At 28.4% G+C, this 15,137-nt stretch overlaps 2 protein-coding genes and 1 long non-coding RNA gene across 12 annotated transcripts in view; 1 reads left to right on the top strand and 2 right to left on the bottom strand.

The window, feature by feature from the left end:
- The window catches only part of Dh31-R (Diuretic hormone 31 Receptor), a 116,567-nt gene that overhangs the window by 81,915 nt on the left and 19,515 nt on the right, over positions 1 to 15,137 (bottom strand). For 5 of the 10 annotated variants that reach the window (XR_015545001.1, XM_011058599.2, XM_011058603.2 and 2 more), the window contains one exon: positions 243 to 353. Coding sequence is in view for 4 of the 10 variants with exons in the window: in XM_011058599.2 (XP_011056901.1) it covers positions 243 to 353 (111 nt within the window). In the remaining 6 variants the exon portion in view is untranslated. Of the gene's footprint in view, positions 1 to 242; positions 354 to 1,074; positions 1,229 to 2,084; positions 2,298 to 5,279; positions 5,396 to 5,759; positions 5,855 to 15,137 lie in introns of those variants that run through there. The other 5 variants (XM_011058605.2, XM_087405912.1, XM_087405911.1 and 2 more) reach the window with 5 other exon arrangements.
- LOC105147523 (UDP-glucosyltransferase 2) lies at positions 5,337 to 15,103 on the top strand. Its single transcript, XM_011058594.2, has 6 exons — positions 5,337 to 5,479; positions 5,882 to 6,431; positions 9,074 to 9,496; positions 12,166 to 12,397; positions 12,975 to 13,203; positions 14,484 to 15,103. Exons 2-6 carry the CDS (start codon positions 6,027 to 6,029, stop codon positions 14,779 to 14,781), a joined length of 1,587 nt encoding a protein of 528 aa, XP_011056896.1. The 5' UTR covers positions 5,337 to 5,479; positions 5,882 to 6,026; the 3' UTR covers positions 14,782 to 15,103.
- LOC147909851 (uncharacterized) lies at positions 9,676 to 10,519 on the bottom strand. Its single transcript, XR_015545005.1, has 2 exons — positions 10,371 to 10,519; positions 9,676 to 10,309 (listed from the first exon to the last, which is right to left on the bottom strand). It is a non-coding gene; the product is annotated as an uncharacterized LOC147909851 (long non-coding RNA).

The following is a 15,137-nucleotide window of genomic DNA, read 5'->3' as shown; positions in this document are numbered from 1 at the left end:
GAGATTTAAAATATTGGGATATGTGATTTTGAATGTTCTTGGAAGAATATGAAAAATAATTGCGGCGTACTAGAGTTACATAAACAAGACTCATTTTACTGACGCAAGTAGTTCGCAAGTTCCAATTACAAAATAGCACTAGTCACTATACCAATAATAATGACTAGTTATTCATCAAAAGAAAAAAAAACGATAGCTTAGATGATTAATTATCGCATTTCTACAGCTACTAACGTACTTACGCGATGCATCAAAGCCGGTGATAAAGTTAGGACATGGTATATAAGCTGTTGATCCTGCTGGAGTGTTCGGCCAACAGGACCATCCATCGAAAGTGAGTCGACAATATGGTTCTGAAATAAAAATTTAAACAGGAGATTGTAACAGGATGATAGACAGATGATCTCATAAAACGCGTAATTTGTTAGCCAGCCATTTAACAGTATGAGATTAAATCGTAATATATAAGAAATTGTGAAGCAATATAATGACATCGTAAAAAAAATATCATAAATAGCACCGCGTAAATTGACTACGGCAAATTGGATAAATTTTCTCACGCAATACGACGGTCATAAAAAAGTAAGCAATTCGCAAAATATTACTCATCACTGAAGAACTATAAGCATATATGTCGACAAAAGGCACATTTCCTACATATATGAGATTCACGGCATACTCATAAAATCTTCTCGTTTAGGAAGATAGAATAAATTCAAAGCTAATCCACAATTTTACAAATTGTTACAAGTGCACATAAAATTTGACAATTTACATTTTAAAAATATATATCGTATATTATAAAATAAAACACATTCTATTACATAATATTATAATTGAAACGGAATATCAAAACATGGAAATATCGTGTTTTAATACATATTCTTGTTCGTTTTCTTTATGTCATTTTCATATCCGTGCGTTTATATATATATAAACAATTCGTAAATGAAGAAGAGCATAGAAACTTATATATATATGTATAAAAGGGGAACTTTAAACTATATTAATGCGAAATCACGTTTAAGGGATTCTATCGTGGTTATAAGCTCCAGAAAGTTCGCATTTGCTCACAAGATCTAAGTTTCGAAGAAACGTTGATAGTGTGTATTTTATCCAAGATCTCTTGCGATTCCGTCAACTTTTATTGAAAATAAATCACTTTCTTCCTTCCCTTGTGACTATAGTCTGAGAAAATGGCACATCCGCGATGTTACAAAAAGAATGACTGAAAAAGCCGTATGAAATATTTTCCACAGTTCTACAAACGTAGATAATCGCGCATTCTGTTTTCCGGTTATCTCGAATGTTTGATTTACTATACTAACTATAAATATTTAATTTGTTATAAAAATAATAAGGCTCAATAAATCAAAATAAGTAAAAAGGAAAAAGGGCTACGAGCCTAAAACATAAAATGACAAACTGTATAAATAGTTAAAAAAATAAAATAAAACCATGTCATGAAATTAAAAACGTAAATTATAATTTGACAATCAGAAAGTGATTTTATTTTCTTTATTTTCTCTACAATTGAACGCAGATTAAAGTTTCACAAATATAAAAACAAAGATACTACGCACTATTCACGTAATAAAGACAAATATTTTACGATTTCTTATGTTAAATCTATTTCTGAAAGTTTCCTTCCCATCTCTACTATGTTTCATACATGTTTTGTAAATTTCTATTCCCTTTTCTATTCCCACGACTACTTTCTATTCCTACTAACACTTTAAAAAGCTTCATAAAGAGAGGAAAAGCTTGATTTCCTATCCAATCAGAATGTTGTCTACAAGATCTCATGTGATGATTGTGAGGCGAGTTATGTTGGTCAGACAAAAAGAAAATTGAGCACGGAACTACACGAACATATCTCTGACATCAAAAAGAATACAGGTTCTCCTACTGTCATAACTGATCATCGAATCAATTTTGATCATAATTTCAAATGGAATGATGTGAGAATTTTGGACTGCGAATCTTCTTATAATAAGAGATTGGTGTCTGAAATGATTCATATTAAAAGACAGAAACAAGGCCTTAATAGGCAAAATGATACCGAATCTTTACCTGATACTTACTCACAGATCATTCAATCTCTTTCTCCTTCTTAACTGCTTTCCCTTTCCTATCCTTCTCTTCTCTCACTACTTTCTCTCCCTTCCACTTTATTCTTTCCTTCTTATTTTCCCCTTCCTTTTTAGTTTTCTATTTCAACTTTCTTGTCTTTATATGTCATACTTTATCTCTTAGCTTCCTAGAGAGATGATCAATTTCGATTCCCATCGCATTGCCTAATCGATAATACATCATTTTGACACACATAGGATATTTATTATAAATTTATTTGTTCTAAATTCATTATACATATACAATGAATGTCGGCATTTTACTCTTTTTCTATCATCATTATTATTTCTTATGTGCTTGTCTTATAATATCAAAGATAATTTTTGCCTCTTTCTTTTAATTTTGACTTATTATTTGCGACTTGTTTTGTACCTTTCTTTTTATTGTTTGCGACTCGATTTGTACTTTTCTTATTATTTTTATTTATTTCCGTCGTTAATTTATTATTATAATTTATACTTGCTAACAGAAACATGTTCGTCCTTATACACACAAACGGTTTGGAGGAACACATTTGTGTCAACTATAATCGTTTGTTTGATTTCCTTTCAATTTGAAGCGAGTTTTACAGTTAATTTTGCGTCCGAATGCGAATTTTATTTAATTTCTTATGTTTTATTTATGTTACAACTCTATTATTAATTTATTTGTCACATTAATTTATTTGTCACATTGAAAATGATCCAACAAGGATCGAAACGTTTGTTTTGTTCACCTTCTGATTGTCAAATTATAATTTATGTTTTTAATTTCATGACATGGTTTTATTTTATTTTTTAACTATTTATACAGTTTGTCATTTTATGTTTTAGGCTCGTAGCTCTTTTTCCTTTTTACTTATTTAATTTGTATCTTCTGGTAAAATCTATCAAAAATTCCAATTAATATAATAAAATATTTTTTCAGTGTACGTATCATCAAATTCATAGAAATTGTCTCGATGTCTTGAAATACAATAAATATAAGTTTTTTAATCTGTTCTATATAGTAAAATAAAAACATAAAATTTATTTTTTAGTTGATTACAAGCAAAAAATTTTATTTTAATTTTAAGATTAAATTATTTTATTAAAAAATATATTAAATAATACTAAAAGATAAGAAAAATTTATGACTAATTATTTGCCTCTTATTAAATTTTTGTGTTAGAATCAGAATTCATTCTGAAATTAAACATTTTACTGCTCACGAAAAACGTTATTATAATTTTTTAAAATAAAATATATATATATAATATAATTGCAAATAAAAGAATACTTTAAAAACTATTTTTATATAAAAAATAAAAAAAATTATGAAAAATCCAGTCCAGCTAATTCTAAATTCGTTTCGCATTATCTACTCTCTAAATCTGAATCAGTGAATAATCACTGATATCAGTGCCAACTGATAATCAGTGAATTAAATATGAGATTCCTGACCCAGCTAATCTTTATTATATGATCTAACTAATCTTGTTTTAGTGCTTAAATTCAATGAATACGGTATTGGAAGATTGAAAGTAACGTGCAAATGTCAATATTTTAGTTATATAATGCTCATTCTTCCTTTTTAGTTGAACTTCATTGATTATTAGTGCTAAATGTGCCACTGGGTAATTAATGACTATCCACTGATTCAGATTTAGAGAGTATGTATTATCGTTCTAAGCATGGTATATGTATATGTCGATCATGTTCATCTGTAAGTGAAAATTTATAGTAAGTGGACATCGTATTCTGAGATACATATATATTAGATTTTAGAATATGATATCCATTTTGTTTCTTATATTTTTATATATAATTTTTGTCTATATATATTTATGCGCAGTTGCTGCTTTAAGTTCATTTTGCATCATATCTATACGTACATAAAAAAATTTGCATGAAAAACAGTAATTAAATTTTGAGCATTTTATAAAAATATTACAAAAAAATAAAAATGTTAAGTTCAAACATTTTACGGACTAAACGTTAGTACGTAAATTTCAAAAGTTATTACAAAAAAAATGTCAATATTAAAATAGCATAAAACTTATCATGTTTAATCTGTTGCATTTTGTTCAATTATATATGATCGTAAAGCATTTTAATCTAATGTAAATCTATCTTCTAATAGCATAAAAAATTAGTATGCGATGACAATTAACTGATAATGATAGCATAAATAAAAATACAGTAATTTAACCGGAAATAACACTCTTATGCGCGTGCAAATATTATTATGATGTTTGATATTATATGTATATATGTGTAATGATATAAATATGCAACGAAATTAATCAAAAAGCTTTTGACAAAATATAGATTATAATGATTTAATTATGTATAATAATTTGAATTAATGTTACATTTTAATTAATTAATATTACAATTTAATTAATTAACAATTTAATTAACTAAAATAATTGTAGCATTTTCTACATTTATTAGATTTTTATTCCTCTAATTATTTTTAAATTACTTTAATTTATAATGAATTTTAAATTAATCTAATCTTTTTAATTCTCAATATTAAAAAATATTAAATTAAAATATAAATAATACGTAATATGTACGAGTGTGTATATATGCGCATATATATATATATATATATATATATATATATATATATATATATATATATACGGACAAAAATGATAATAAAAGAAAAATAAAGTAGTAACTAAGATATATATATACACACATATTTTGTGTGTGTGTGTGTGTATGTGTGTGTGTGTGTGGCACACGCACGCACGCACACAAACACACACACACAAAAGAAATGTAATTCTTTCTTTCGAATAACAATGTTCAAATGATCATAACTCTGTGAAAAAAACTCGCGCATGCGTTCATCTTGGCTCATCTTTAATTGAATCGATTTTTCAGAAATAGTTGAACGAATAGTTTCAAACAAGCCTTCACTCAACCCCATTTAAAATTTTCAGGACTCTTTCTTCCCCTCCCCCCCTCAAGATAATGTTAAGGTAGATGTTTTTGAAGTTTAATGATAGATTTTACAATTCCGTTATATCCCTGTAAATTTCAATCCTATATCTCGAATTATTCAGATAGATTTATTCAGATAGCCCAGGACTTTTGGCGAACACCGCACATCCAAAGTTTTCACATAGATAGACTTTGACACGCTTAGTTTGTAATGATTGAAACGTCAATTACCACCACTACCACTCATGTTATCTATCTTTCCTTCAGTCTGTAGCAAGAGTCCGGTTAGTATTCGTAATCAACTGGCTGCCAACGAACTTGTGAAAGATCTTCTCTACAAGACTTCGAACAATAAGTGATATCATGGAGCATCAAATCATCTCTTTCGTCAATTGATATAATTTGATACAAAATTGTTGTGATATCAAAGAGTGAGTAGGGTTACATCAGAAACTTGACGCAAGTCAAGCTCAAATGTATAATTTATCCTTGTTTTGACATCTAATGAACGATAAAAATAGAATGACGCAGCACTCGGATAAAATTTTAAATACAACCTAATAACAATAATACAGTCTCTCTTCATTTCTGCATGTTCATTTCTTAATTGTATAAAGATATATTTCATGTTAAAATAAATAATAATGATATGAGATAATAATGGAAATTACAATATTAATAATATTTATACACATGAAAATTTTAACTAACACATTATTAATGTTCAATTAGATAGCAAAACATCCCCATTATAATCCGAATTAATCTTATCTTTATCGTTCTCACAAAAATGTCATCTTTATCTTCATTTCAGTTAACTGATATTCTTTCAGGTGAAGTGTAATCAGTTGGTATAACGATAGCACAGTTATAATGATAGCAATTGAATCACTGCGCACATCAAAGATTACGTAAAACGACAGATACTCGAATATAACGTATATTGACACAGAACCGGTTGAGTTCACGTAGATCAAAATGAAGATGTCGCTATCAGTTTTCTTTGTAATTTTGGCTTTTGACCAAATTGCTACCAGTTACCGAATTCTTGGTTTGTTCCCGTTAAATGGTAAGAGTCATTGGAACATGCAAGAAGTACTGATGAAAGAATTAGCGAGACGCGGTCATCAAGTAGATGTGGTCTCGCATTTCCCATTGAAGAAACCAGTACCTAATTACAAGGATATCAGTATAAAGGGCACTCTGCCAGAAGTTACGAATAATATGACCGCGACACAAGCACTAAGCTTCTCCACTCCATCTATGGCCACTTTGATTCAGCTAGTCGGAACCACATCTTGCAATCTGTTCAGTTATCCAAAGATACAAGAGCTGATCAAAAACCCGCCACAAGATCCTCCTTATGATCTCGTCATTCTAGAGGTATGTCTGATATTTTTGACTTATTTTCAGAAAACTATCAAAAGATTATCCTTTACAATTTTATAATTGTTTAAATATTCATATTTTGTAATTAATTGTTAAGTTAAATTTCTCTTTAAGTAAAATTCCCTTATTATTAAATGCGAAATAAGACTTTAGTAATTATTATTCTGTATCACTGAAACTTAATTCGCAAAAAAAGCTTTAGTCTCAATATTTTTAATAATAATATAACGATAAAAAGGAATAAATAAGAGTCATTCTTTAAAATGTAAAGTATAAAAAATTCTTAATAAGAACTAAATACATACATAATAGAAACAGAGATATCATATAGTATAATATCTTTGTTTCTATCATGTTTCTGTATGTATTTAATTCCCATTAAGAATTTTTTTTACTTTACATTTTAAAGAATCGACTCTTATTTGCCCATTTTTATCGTTACATTGTTATTGAAATTTAAGAGTCCTTGATTGTTTTATAATATATTATTCAATATTTTTATAATAAAAACTGTTAGTACAGCGACACATCTTTGCTGAAGAAAAAAATCTCCATTTAAAAAATCTAAGTCATCTATGATTATATAAATATATATATATATATAAAGTCTGGTAAAAACAATAGAATATTATGTATACTTCAGAAAAAATAATAAGGTGGTAAGATAAATTTGGGTAAGATGGTCATCTTACCTAAGTTCATCCTACAAAAGAATTAGCATAAGTAATCAACGCAAATGAGAAAATGGATATAACTTTATTTGTATTTTTAAAATCATTATCGTGATAAAAGATAATATTGGCAAAAATCGTTTTCGTAAAACTTTTATCGCAAAATTACATAAAACGAACAGTAATTAGAAAATTGTACAAAAGAAGACTTGAATTGTATAAAAGAAGACTTTTAATATATAATATGTGAAGATAATTAATAAAGTTAAATATAAAACGCGGTTAAAAAGTAAACATTACTTCATTAAACGAAAATTATTACCGCTTTTAACGAGATGTTAATTAACTGACTCATGCTTACAACCTCGCAAGTCGTTAATTATTCATTAATTATTAAATATTTATTACACACGACAGACAATGCTGTATCTGATTTTATTAAAGTGATTTACTACCAGAAAACAACTTTTGACACGGAAAATGTCGTCCTATTATCTCAATATAATGATAATGATAATTTCCCATCATAAAGCTAATTTGAATGCTCTCTTACAATATTTAAATATCGAAATATAAAAGTATCATATAAATTGTCGATTTTGTAAAGTAACTCGAACCGTTAAGATTATTACTTATGACTATGCATTTTTCATGAAAATTTTTCCGCTGCTACAATTCTTCAGCGCTTGTACGTCAAGTTTTCCGCACTAATTAATTCCTATAAGTTTTTAAGTTATACGATACATCTGCATAACATTCGATTATATATAATCTTACATTAAATTTTAGATATTATGACGGGAGAACGGAAGACATTAAAATATGATCCATATTACAAATATTCGTACATAAATTCGGAGTCATATTATATATAAAATAACAAATAACATATCACAAAAAGACTGCATAATTTATTAAAATGAATTAATTAAATTGAATTCCATTTTGGTTTAATGAATCAAATTAGAAATTTTAATTAATTAATTTGCATTTTCATTCGATTTAACTTTATTATATCTATATTTATTCACTAATTAATATAATAAATTAAGTTAACGAAAATGACATAGCTCTTTTAAGAAGCCTATTTTAATTATGTCTTCTTGCGCTTTCTGAGTTTAAAATGGAACAGTTATATATTCATGTTTTGTAGAGGGAGAATGAGGAACGAAACAAAGCAGAAAGAGCAACTATAACGAACAGATGTAATGACACGTGAAATTGCCACACTCAATATAATAAACCGGGAAGCGTTTGAATCTCGATATGAGTTGTATGATACTTGTTGCGTTATTCAATTCGCCTCATTCAATGAATATCACAGTGTTTAGAGAGTTCTAACGAGCTTTTACCTGTTTTCGAATGATTGAATGCGAAATAGTGGCTAAATGAATCAGGAATAGGAACTACGTGTTAACTATGTATTCGTAACACGAAGATAATACTTTCCAATTGTGAAAGATGTAACATGATCAACGTTAATGTGTAATTAAACAATCAGTTAGTAAACCTGTGTCAGATGTGTGTTAAAAAACACTACTTTTGTAAAAAAATTCATGAAAAATGCATTATAAGCCGAGTTCTAACGATTCAAATTGGCTCGCAAAATCAGCAATTCTGATGCATTACTCTGACATAATAGTACGTGTTTGTTTTTGTCACTTAGTTTGATCGTCATATCTATTTTTTCTCATCGTCATGTGTAGCCGCGTGACATAATGGTAATTCGTTTCTGCTATTTATGAGTAATATCTCGAGGCGACATCGCGTCAAGGTCTCTTCGTAACTTAACTGCATTGCTAAACGACCAGTGCGCTATCCAAGCGCTATCGCGTATCTTTACCCGGTCAAACAAGTGTTTGTACGTTTGAACTATATGCACTCAATATCACACGAATGATTACAAGATGTAATTTATCGAGCACGAATAATTAATTAATAATAATCAATTGACAATATACGCAGCTGTTCGCAGCGCCGTGCTACATGGCTTTCGGCCGTCATCTCAAAGTACCCATGGTCGCCACGGTAGCCAGCGTTTTTCATGATTGGCTCTCTGAGATGTCCGCCAACCCGATGAATCCTTCTTATATCCCGCATATGTTCTCGGGATACAGTCAACACATGAATTTCAAGGAACGTTTAACAAATTTCCTAGTGATACATTATCTCTCTTGGCAATTTCATTATTATACAAATGCAGAGCAATTGAAATTGATAAATGAGCACTTCGGCATGAACTTGCAACATATCACGGATTTATACAACGATGTATCTTTATACCTGGTCAATTCTCATAATTCGTTAAATGGAATCAGACCGATGACCACTAACGTGATCGAGGTCGGTGGTCTGCATCTCAGCGACGAGGGTGATCCGCTATCACCGGTATGTTTCAACATAAATCACTTTTTTCCTTATTATTCACAAAGCGTTCTTTCTGGATATAATGAAACCTGACTAGAATCAAAATCGTTTTTTTATTGCTAAATATATAGTTTTATTTTCTCCTTTCGTTCAAGATTAAATAAAAAATAAGAAAAAATAACTATAGTTAAATAAAATGATTATTTTGTGCAGAAAGTATAAAATTTATTGTTCAAATAAACAGAATGTGATATTAATAAAAAAAATAAAAAAATAATATTTTATATATAAAAGTAAAATATATAAAATATATTTTTATTAAATTTTATTAAACTTATTTATTCGTGCAATATGCGTAATGAAAATAAACTTGTTCAGATTCGTCATTAAATTTTTATTAAATATATAAAAATATTCGATATTTCATTAATAATTATATATGTGATTATGTGTATAACAATTATGATAAATATAGAAATATGAATACTTTTTCGTTGCATATTTAATAATTTTATTCAATACTTTTTTATTTAAATTTTTTTTTTCACATATAAAAAATAAGAGCATAAAAAACCACAGCACAAGTTATAGTTTGTGATATTTAATTATTATTACATTCATTAAAACATTAAACGTTTCGGCCACAATCTGGCCATCTTCAGTAATTCAATAATATTCTTAAAACGCAGAGTTACATCTAGTTGACATTAAATTCAACAGTCGAGAGTTGTAATTAAATAAACATGTTCTTTTGTATGTGAAGATGCTTCATGCAGTAATGTTACACGGTCAATTGTCATATCAAGAAAAGTGTAGAACAAGAATTTCCTGATTCTAAATAAAATTGTATATATTAAAATCTTCTAGTCAGAATATAAAGAAAAAGAATCATTACCTGTTTTACAGCAAAAAAACCAAACGATGAATCTCGAATATTTCTTTTACACAGTTAGAATTTTGTCGTGACATTATGTGTTGTTATTTGTCCTATCATATATTTTACCACTATTTATATATCTGAGTTAAAATTTTTAGAAAGTTCTAGAATTGTTTATTAACAGAAAGAGACATCCTTTTTTAGAAGAGGAAAATAAACCTTTAACTCATATCACGAAAGGCTTAAATTTACTGTGGACTTTTTCGATGATAACGGCATACATTTCCTAGATGTTAAATTAATGAGACAGGAAGGAAATATCATCTTCGATATTTATAAAAAACCTACCAATTCTGGGAGATATCTGAATTATTTTTCGAATCATCCGTTAGAACATAAAAGGGGAGTTATTATTGGGCAATTTGATAGAATTCTATTCTTATCCCATCCTATATTTCATGAAAAAAACATCTCTGAATTAATTCACACGTTTCTAAATAATGGTTATCCTTTAAAGTTTATATTTTCTACAATAAATAATAGAATTAAAACGTTGGAAAACAGAACTAATTTAGATAAAAATCTTAAAGAAATTAATAATGAATGTGACTCTAATGTTACTTCTAAAAAATTTTTCACGTTACCATATTTGGGCAAAGTTTCGGAAAAATTTAAAAAACTTTCACATATGTACGGTTTTAATATAGCTTATAAACCAATGAATAAATTGAATACATTTATTAAGACAGGAAAGGATGCTTTGCCTAAGGATGACCAATGCGGAGTAGTTTATAAAATTAATTGCTTAAACTGTGAATCTTCTTATGTTGGCCAAATCAAAAGGAAATTAAAAACTCGGATTAAAGAACATAAGGCTGATATAAGAAAACCTTCTTCCGAAATTTCTGTGGTCTCACGTCACCGTATGAATGAGATGCATGAATTAGATTGGGATAATATAAGAATTTTAGATAGAGAACAATCTTTAGCGAAAAGAAGAATTTCGGAAATGATACATATAAAAAGACAAACAAGTGGTATCAATAAGCAAAGTGACACGGAAGGTTTGCCTGAGGTTTATTTTCCTCTTCTAAAAAAGGATGTCTCTTTCTGTTAATAAACAATTCTAGAACTTTCTAAAAATTTTAACTCAGATATATAAATAGTGGTAAAATATATGATAGGACAAATAACAACACATAATGTCACGACAAAATTCTAACTGTGTAAAAGAAATATTCGAGATTCATCGTTTGGTTTTTTTGCTGTAAAACAGGTAATGATTCTTTTTCTTTATATTCTGACTAGAAGATTTTAATATATACAATTTTATTTAGAATCAGGAAATTCTTGTTCTACACTTTTCTTGATATGACAATTGACCGTGTAACATTACTGCATGAAGCATCTTCACATACAAAAGAACATGTTTATTTAATTACAACTCTCGACTGTTGAATTTAATGTCAACTAGATGTAACTCTGCGTTTTAAGAATATTATTGAATTACTGAAGATAGCCAGATTGTGGCCGAAACGTTTAATGTTTTAATGAATGTAATAATAATTAAATATCACAAACTATAACTTGTGCTGTGGTTTTTTATGCTCTTATTTTTTATATGTGTTAATATTAGAACCACGTTAGTTTCAAAACATTTTTTTTTTTCAACTACACCTCATATTTTCTTGCAAGAAATATTTTTTAAATATGCTTGTTTCAAAATTTCTTGCATTTAAAAACATGTCTCGTATATGCAGGAAGAATTATTAACATCATAAATTATATGCTCTAAAGAAATATACGTATATAGGAAGTGCAAAAATGGTTGGACGAAAGCAAGGATGGCTGCATCTACTTTTCATTCGGTTCTATGGTGAGGATTGAAACTTTTTCTAAGGAACTGTTGCAACAAATTTATGCATCTTTCGAGAAAATCGCACCGGTTCGTGTATTGATGAAAATCGTGAAAAAGGAAGAGCTATTACCAGGCTTACCGAAAAATGTCATGACACAATCATGGTTCCCGCAGATCGCCGTTCTCAGTACGTAATTATCAACTGGTCACACATCAGAGCATAAAATAACTTTCGTTTCGTCATATAATTATTTTTACAATTATTTTCAATATAAAAAGTTCATTCAAGGATTTGCATATTACAGCAATAAAATATTTATACATAAATTGAGTATCTCCAAAAATCGCTCTCCGTATTTTCTCATGATAGAAATTTTTCTAATTGGGTTGACTTTATAATATATTTGAAAAGTCGAGAAGAATGCATTTGTAAAATAAATAATTTTGAAATTTAATTAATTATATTAAACGGAAAATATTTTGTACAATTGGAAAAAAATGTACTACTTTCATTATATTCGGAAAAAAAATTTTGAACTAGTTCTAAAAATTGTTCAAGATAAAAATCACTAATTATAAAAATCACTAATAAATCCTAACAAGTTCCTAAAACTTGAAATAAATAAAAATCAAATAATTGGTTTTCTAGGAAGATATTCTACATCATCTTTTAAATCATTGTTATATCTATCACGGTGCAATTTTCAATCATTTTCAATCATATTTTCGCAATAAAGAAAAAATAGCATCACTATGAATTTCAGAGCATAAAAATACACGAGCTTTTATTACACATGGCGGGCTCCATTCGACTCAAGAAACAATCTATTGCGGAGTTCCTATGATTGGAATTCCTCTGTTTGGTGATCAGCGTGTCAACATTAAAAATTATGTCAATAAGAAGGTGGCTATTTCGTTGAATTCAATAAATAATGTTACTGAGGAGAACTTAACTTTGGCAATAAATAACATTCTGAAGGATTCCTCTTATCGGTAAGTGCTCAAAGACTATTAACATCGGAAAGCTTAAACATTGTACAGTTGTCTGTTAATTGTAATGTGTTCAACTGGGTTTAATGGAATCATAACATTGATCGCGAGAGAGATTGCAAATACAGGACGTACCTGTGCTGAATTCACAAGATATTACATTTAGTGATCGTGCAATAATAACGTTATAATTGTATCTTTTATACATATACTTACACACTAAACATAATCAATAGGAAATAGGAAATAAAGACCAATAAGGACCTGAATCTGTAATGCTTAAATAATTCAATGTGAATTTGTATATACTATATATGCACATGCATATATATACTATATTTGTAGTCATTTACTGTGCACCGAGTTAATTTTTCCGAACTTAAAAACGCAGGCTAAACTATTGAAATAATATCAACAATTAAATTTTTGATGCTTAATAGGCATCTGTTAAAAAGATTTTAATATGCTAGAAATCTGTATATATAAATAAATTTATTTATTGCGAAAATATTACCTCGAATCCGGATCTCTAGCATTCCGTGCGAGCGTCCTAAGCTTTTAGATCATTGAGGCTTTAATAATATTTTCGGAATAATCAGTATATGTATGGAAATAATTAGTTATATACGTTTTTTATTAAAGTTTTTTGCCTTTTTTATTTATTTTTGTATGTCTATTATATTTATAACTTCATTTATTACTTTCAGAAATAAAATTTTGTTTAAATAAAAATGTGATTTTACTATTGTTAGTGTTAATATGATAACATTGTGCAACAATCACAAGTTAAATGAACTTCAGAAGTCAAAATTCACTGCTTTAAATCTTATTAGCCATTTATTGATCCATAACCGGTTGCACCGTTCCATATCGCGGAATAAACAGAGCGTGTGCTCTCTATTGTAACCAAATCTTGCTTTACTCTCCAATGCATATCGTGAGTCAATTCTAATCAATTGGTATGTGCTTTAAATTCCACGTCCATTTTACCTGCACGAATCCATGAAATACGATTTATGCATAAAGGTTAAATAATAAGAGCAAACGCTTTAACCAGAACAGGATGGATGAAAAAAAAATAAGAAAAATGTAAAATCTATGTAAAAAATGTGCACTGTTACAGTTAAAAACAATTAAAATTTCACGATTCAGCGTCGAATGAAAACATGACGTGATTAAAAATATTGCTCATTACGAACTTTTGAGTTTTGTTATAATTAATTTCATCTGTAAATATCAACCCCGTTATATTGATCGTCAATAAATGCTTCTCTTCATTTCAGTGAAAATATCCAAAAACTGTCAAAACTGTTCCTCGATCGACCGATGAAGCCCTTGGATACAGCTATATTTTGGGTGGAATATGTAACGAAATTCAGAAACGTGCTTCAATCACCAGGAATTAAACTCAATTGGTGGCAACGGAATCTAGTAGACATTTACGTCTTTATATTCACCGTAATTAGTATAGTGTTTTATATCGCGCTATTTATTCTCCGAAAATTAATGAAACTCTTGTTTGGATCGCGGACTTGTGCAAAGAAGGACAATGCAGCAATGAAATTGAAGAAGAATAAGTGAACATGCGCGTCATACAAAATATTTTTCTCTATTTTGATAAATTCAACACCTTAGAGATCATTATCTCCTCGATATGTACAAAAAAATATTTCAAAACGATTATTAAAAACAATGTTCTTATTTCATGTTATACATAGTGTTTTAATAAAATATTTAGTTATATTTAGTAAATATATTGTATATATTTAAATTACAATTTGTATGTATATTTGTGGGCTTCAACACATGCACCAATATTCAAGCGTATAATGCCACAATTTCATTGTTACCATTTGTCAATGGACTTGTGTTAATAATAAACGAAACGTCTAATCTAGAAAAATCCGATATATTAATGTGCAATCACTATTAACCGA

Source organism: Acromyrmex echinatior, chromosome 4 (genome assembly GCF_024713525.1).
Source record: "Acromyrmex echinatior isolate Ae372 chromosome 4, ASM2471352v2, whole genome shotgun sequence".
Lineage (NCBI taxonomy): Eukaryota > Metazoa > Arthropoda > Insecta > Hymenoptera > Formicidae > Acromyrmex > Acromyrmex echinatior.
The sequence above is the reverse complement of the archived record's forward strand: the minus strand, read 5'-3'. Positions and strand labels throughout refer to the sequence as shown.

Bases quoted from the DNA above. Each gene is read 5' to 3' on its own strand.
- LOC105147523 (XM_011058594.2), top strand. From the start codon at position 6,027: ATGAAGATGTCGCTATCAGTTTTCTTTGTAATTTTGGCTTTTGACCAA. The intron at 6,432-9,073 runs GTATGTCTGATA...CAATATACGCAG, and splicing joins ATGATCTCGTCATTCTAGAG to CTGTTCGCAGCGCCGTGCTA. The intron at 13,204-14,483 runs GTAAGTGCTCAA...TCTTCATTTCAG, and splicing joins CTGAAGGATTCCTCTTATCG to TGAAAATATCCAAAAACTGT.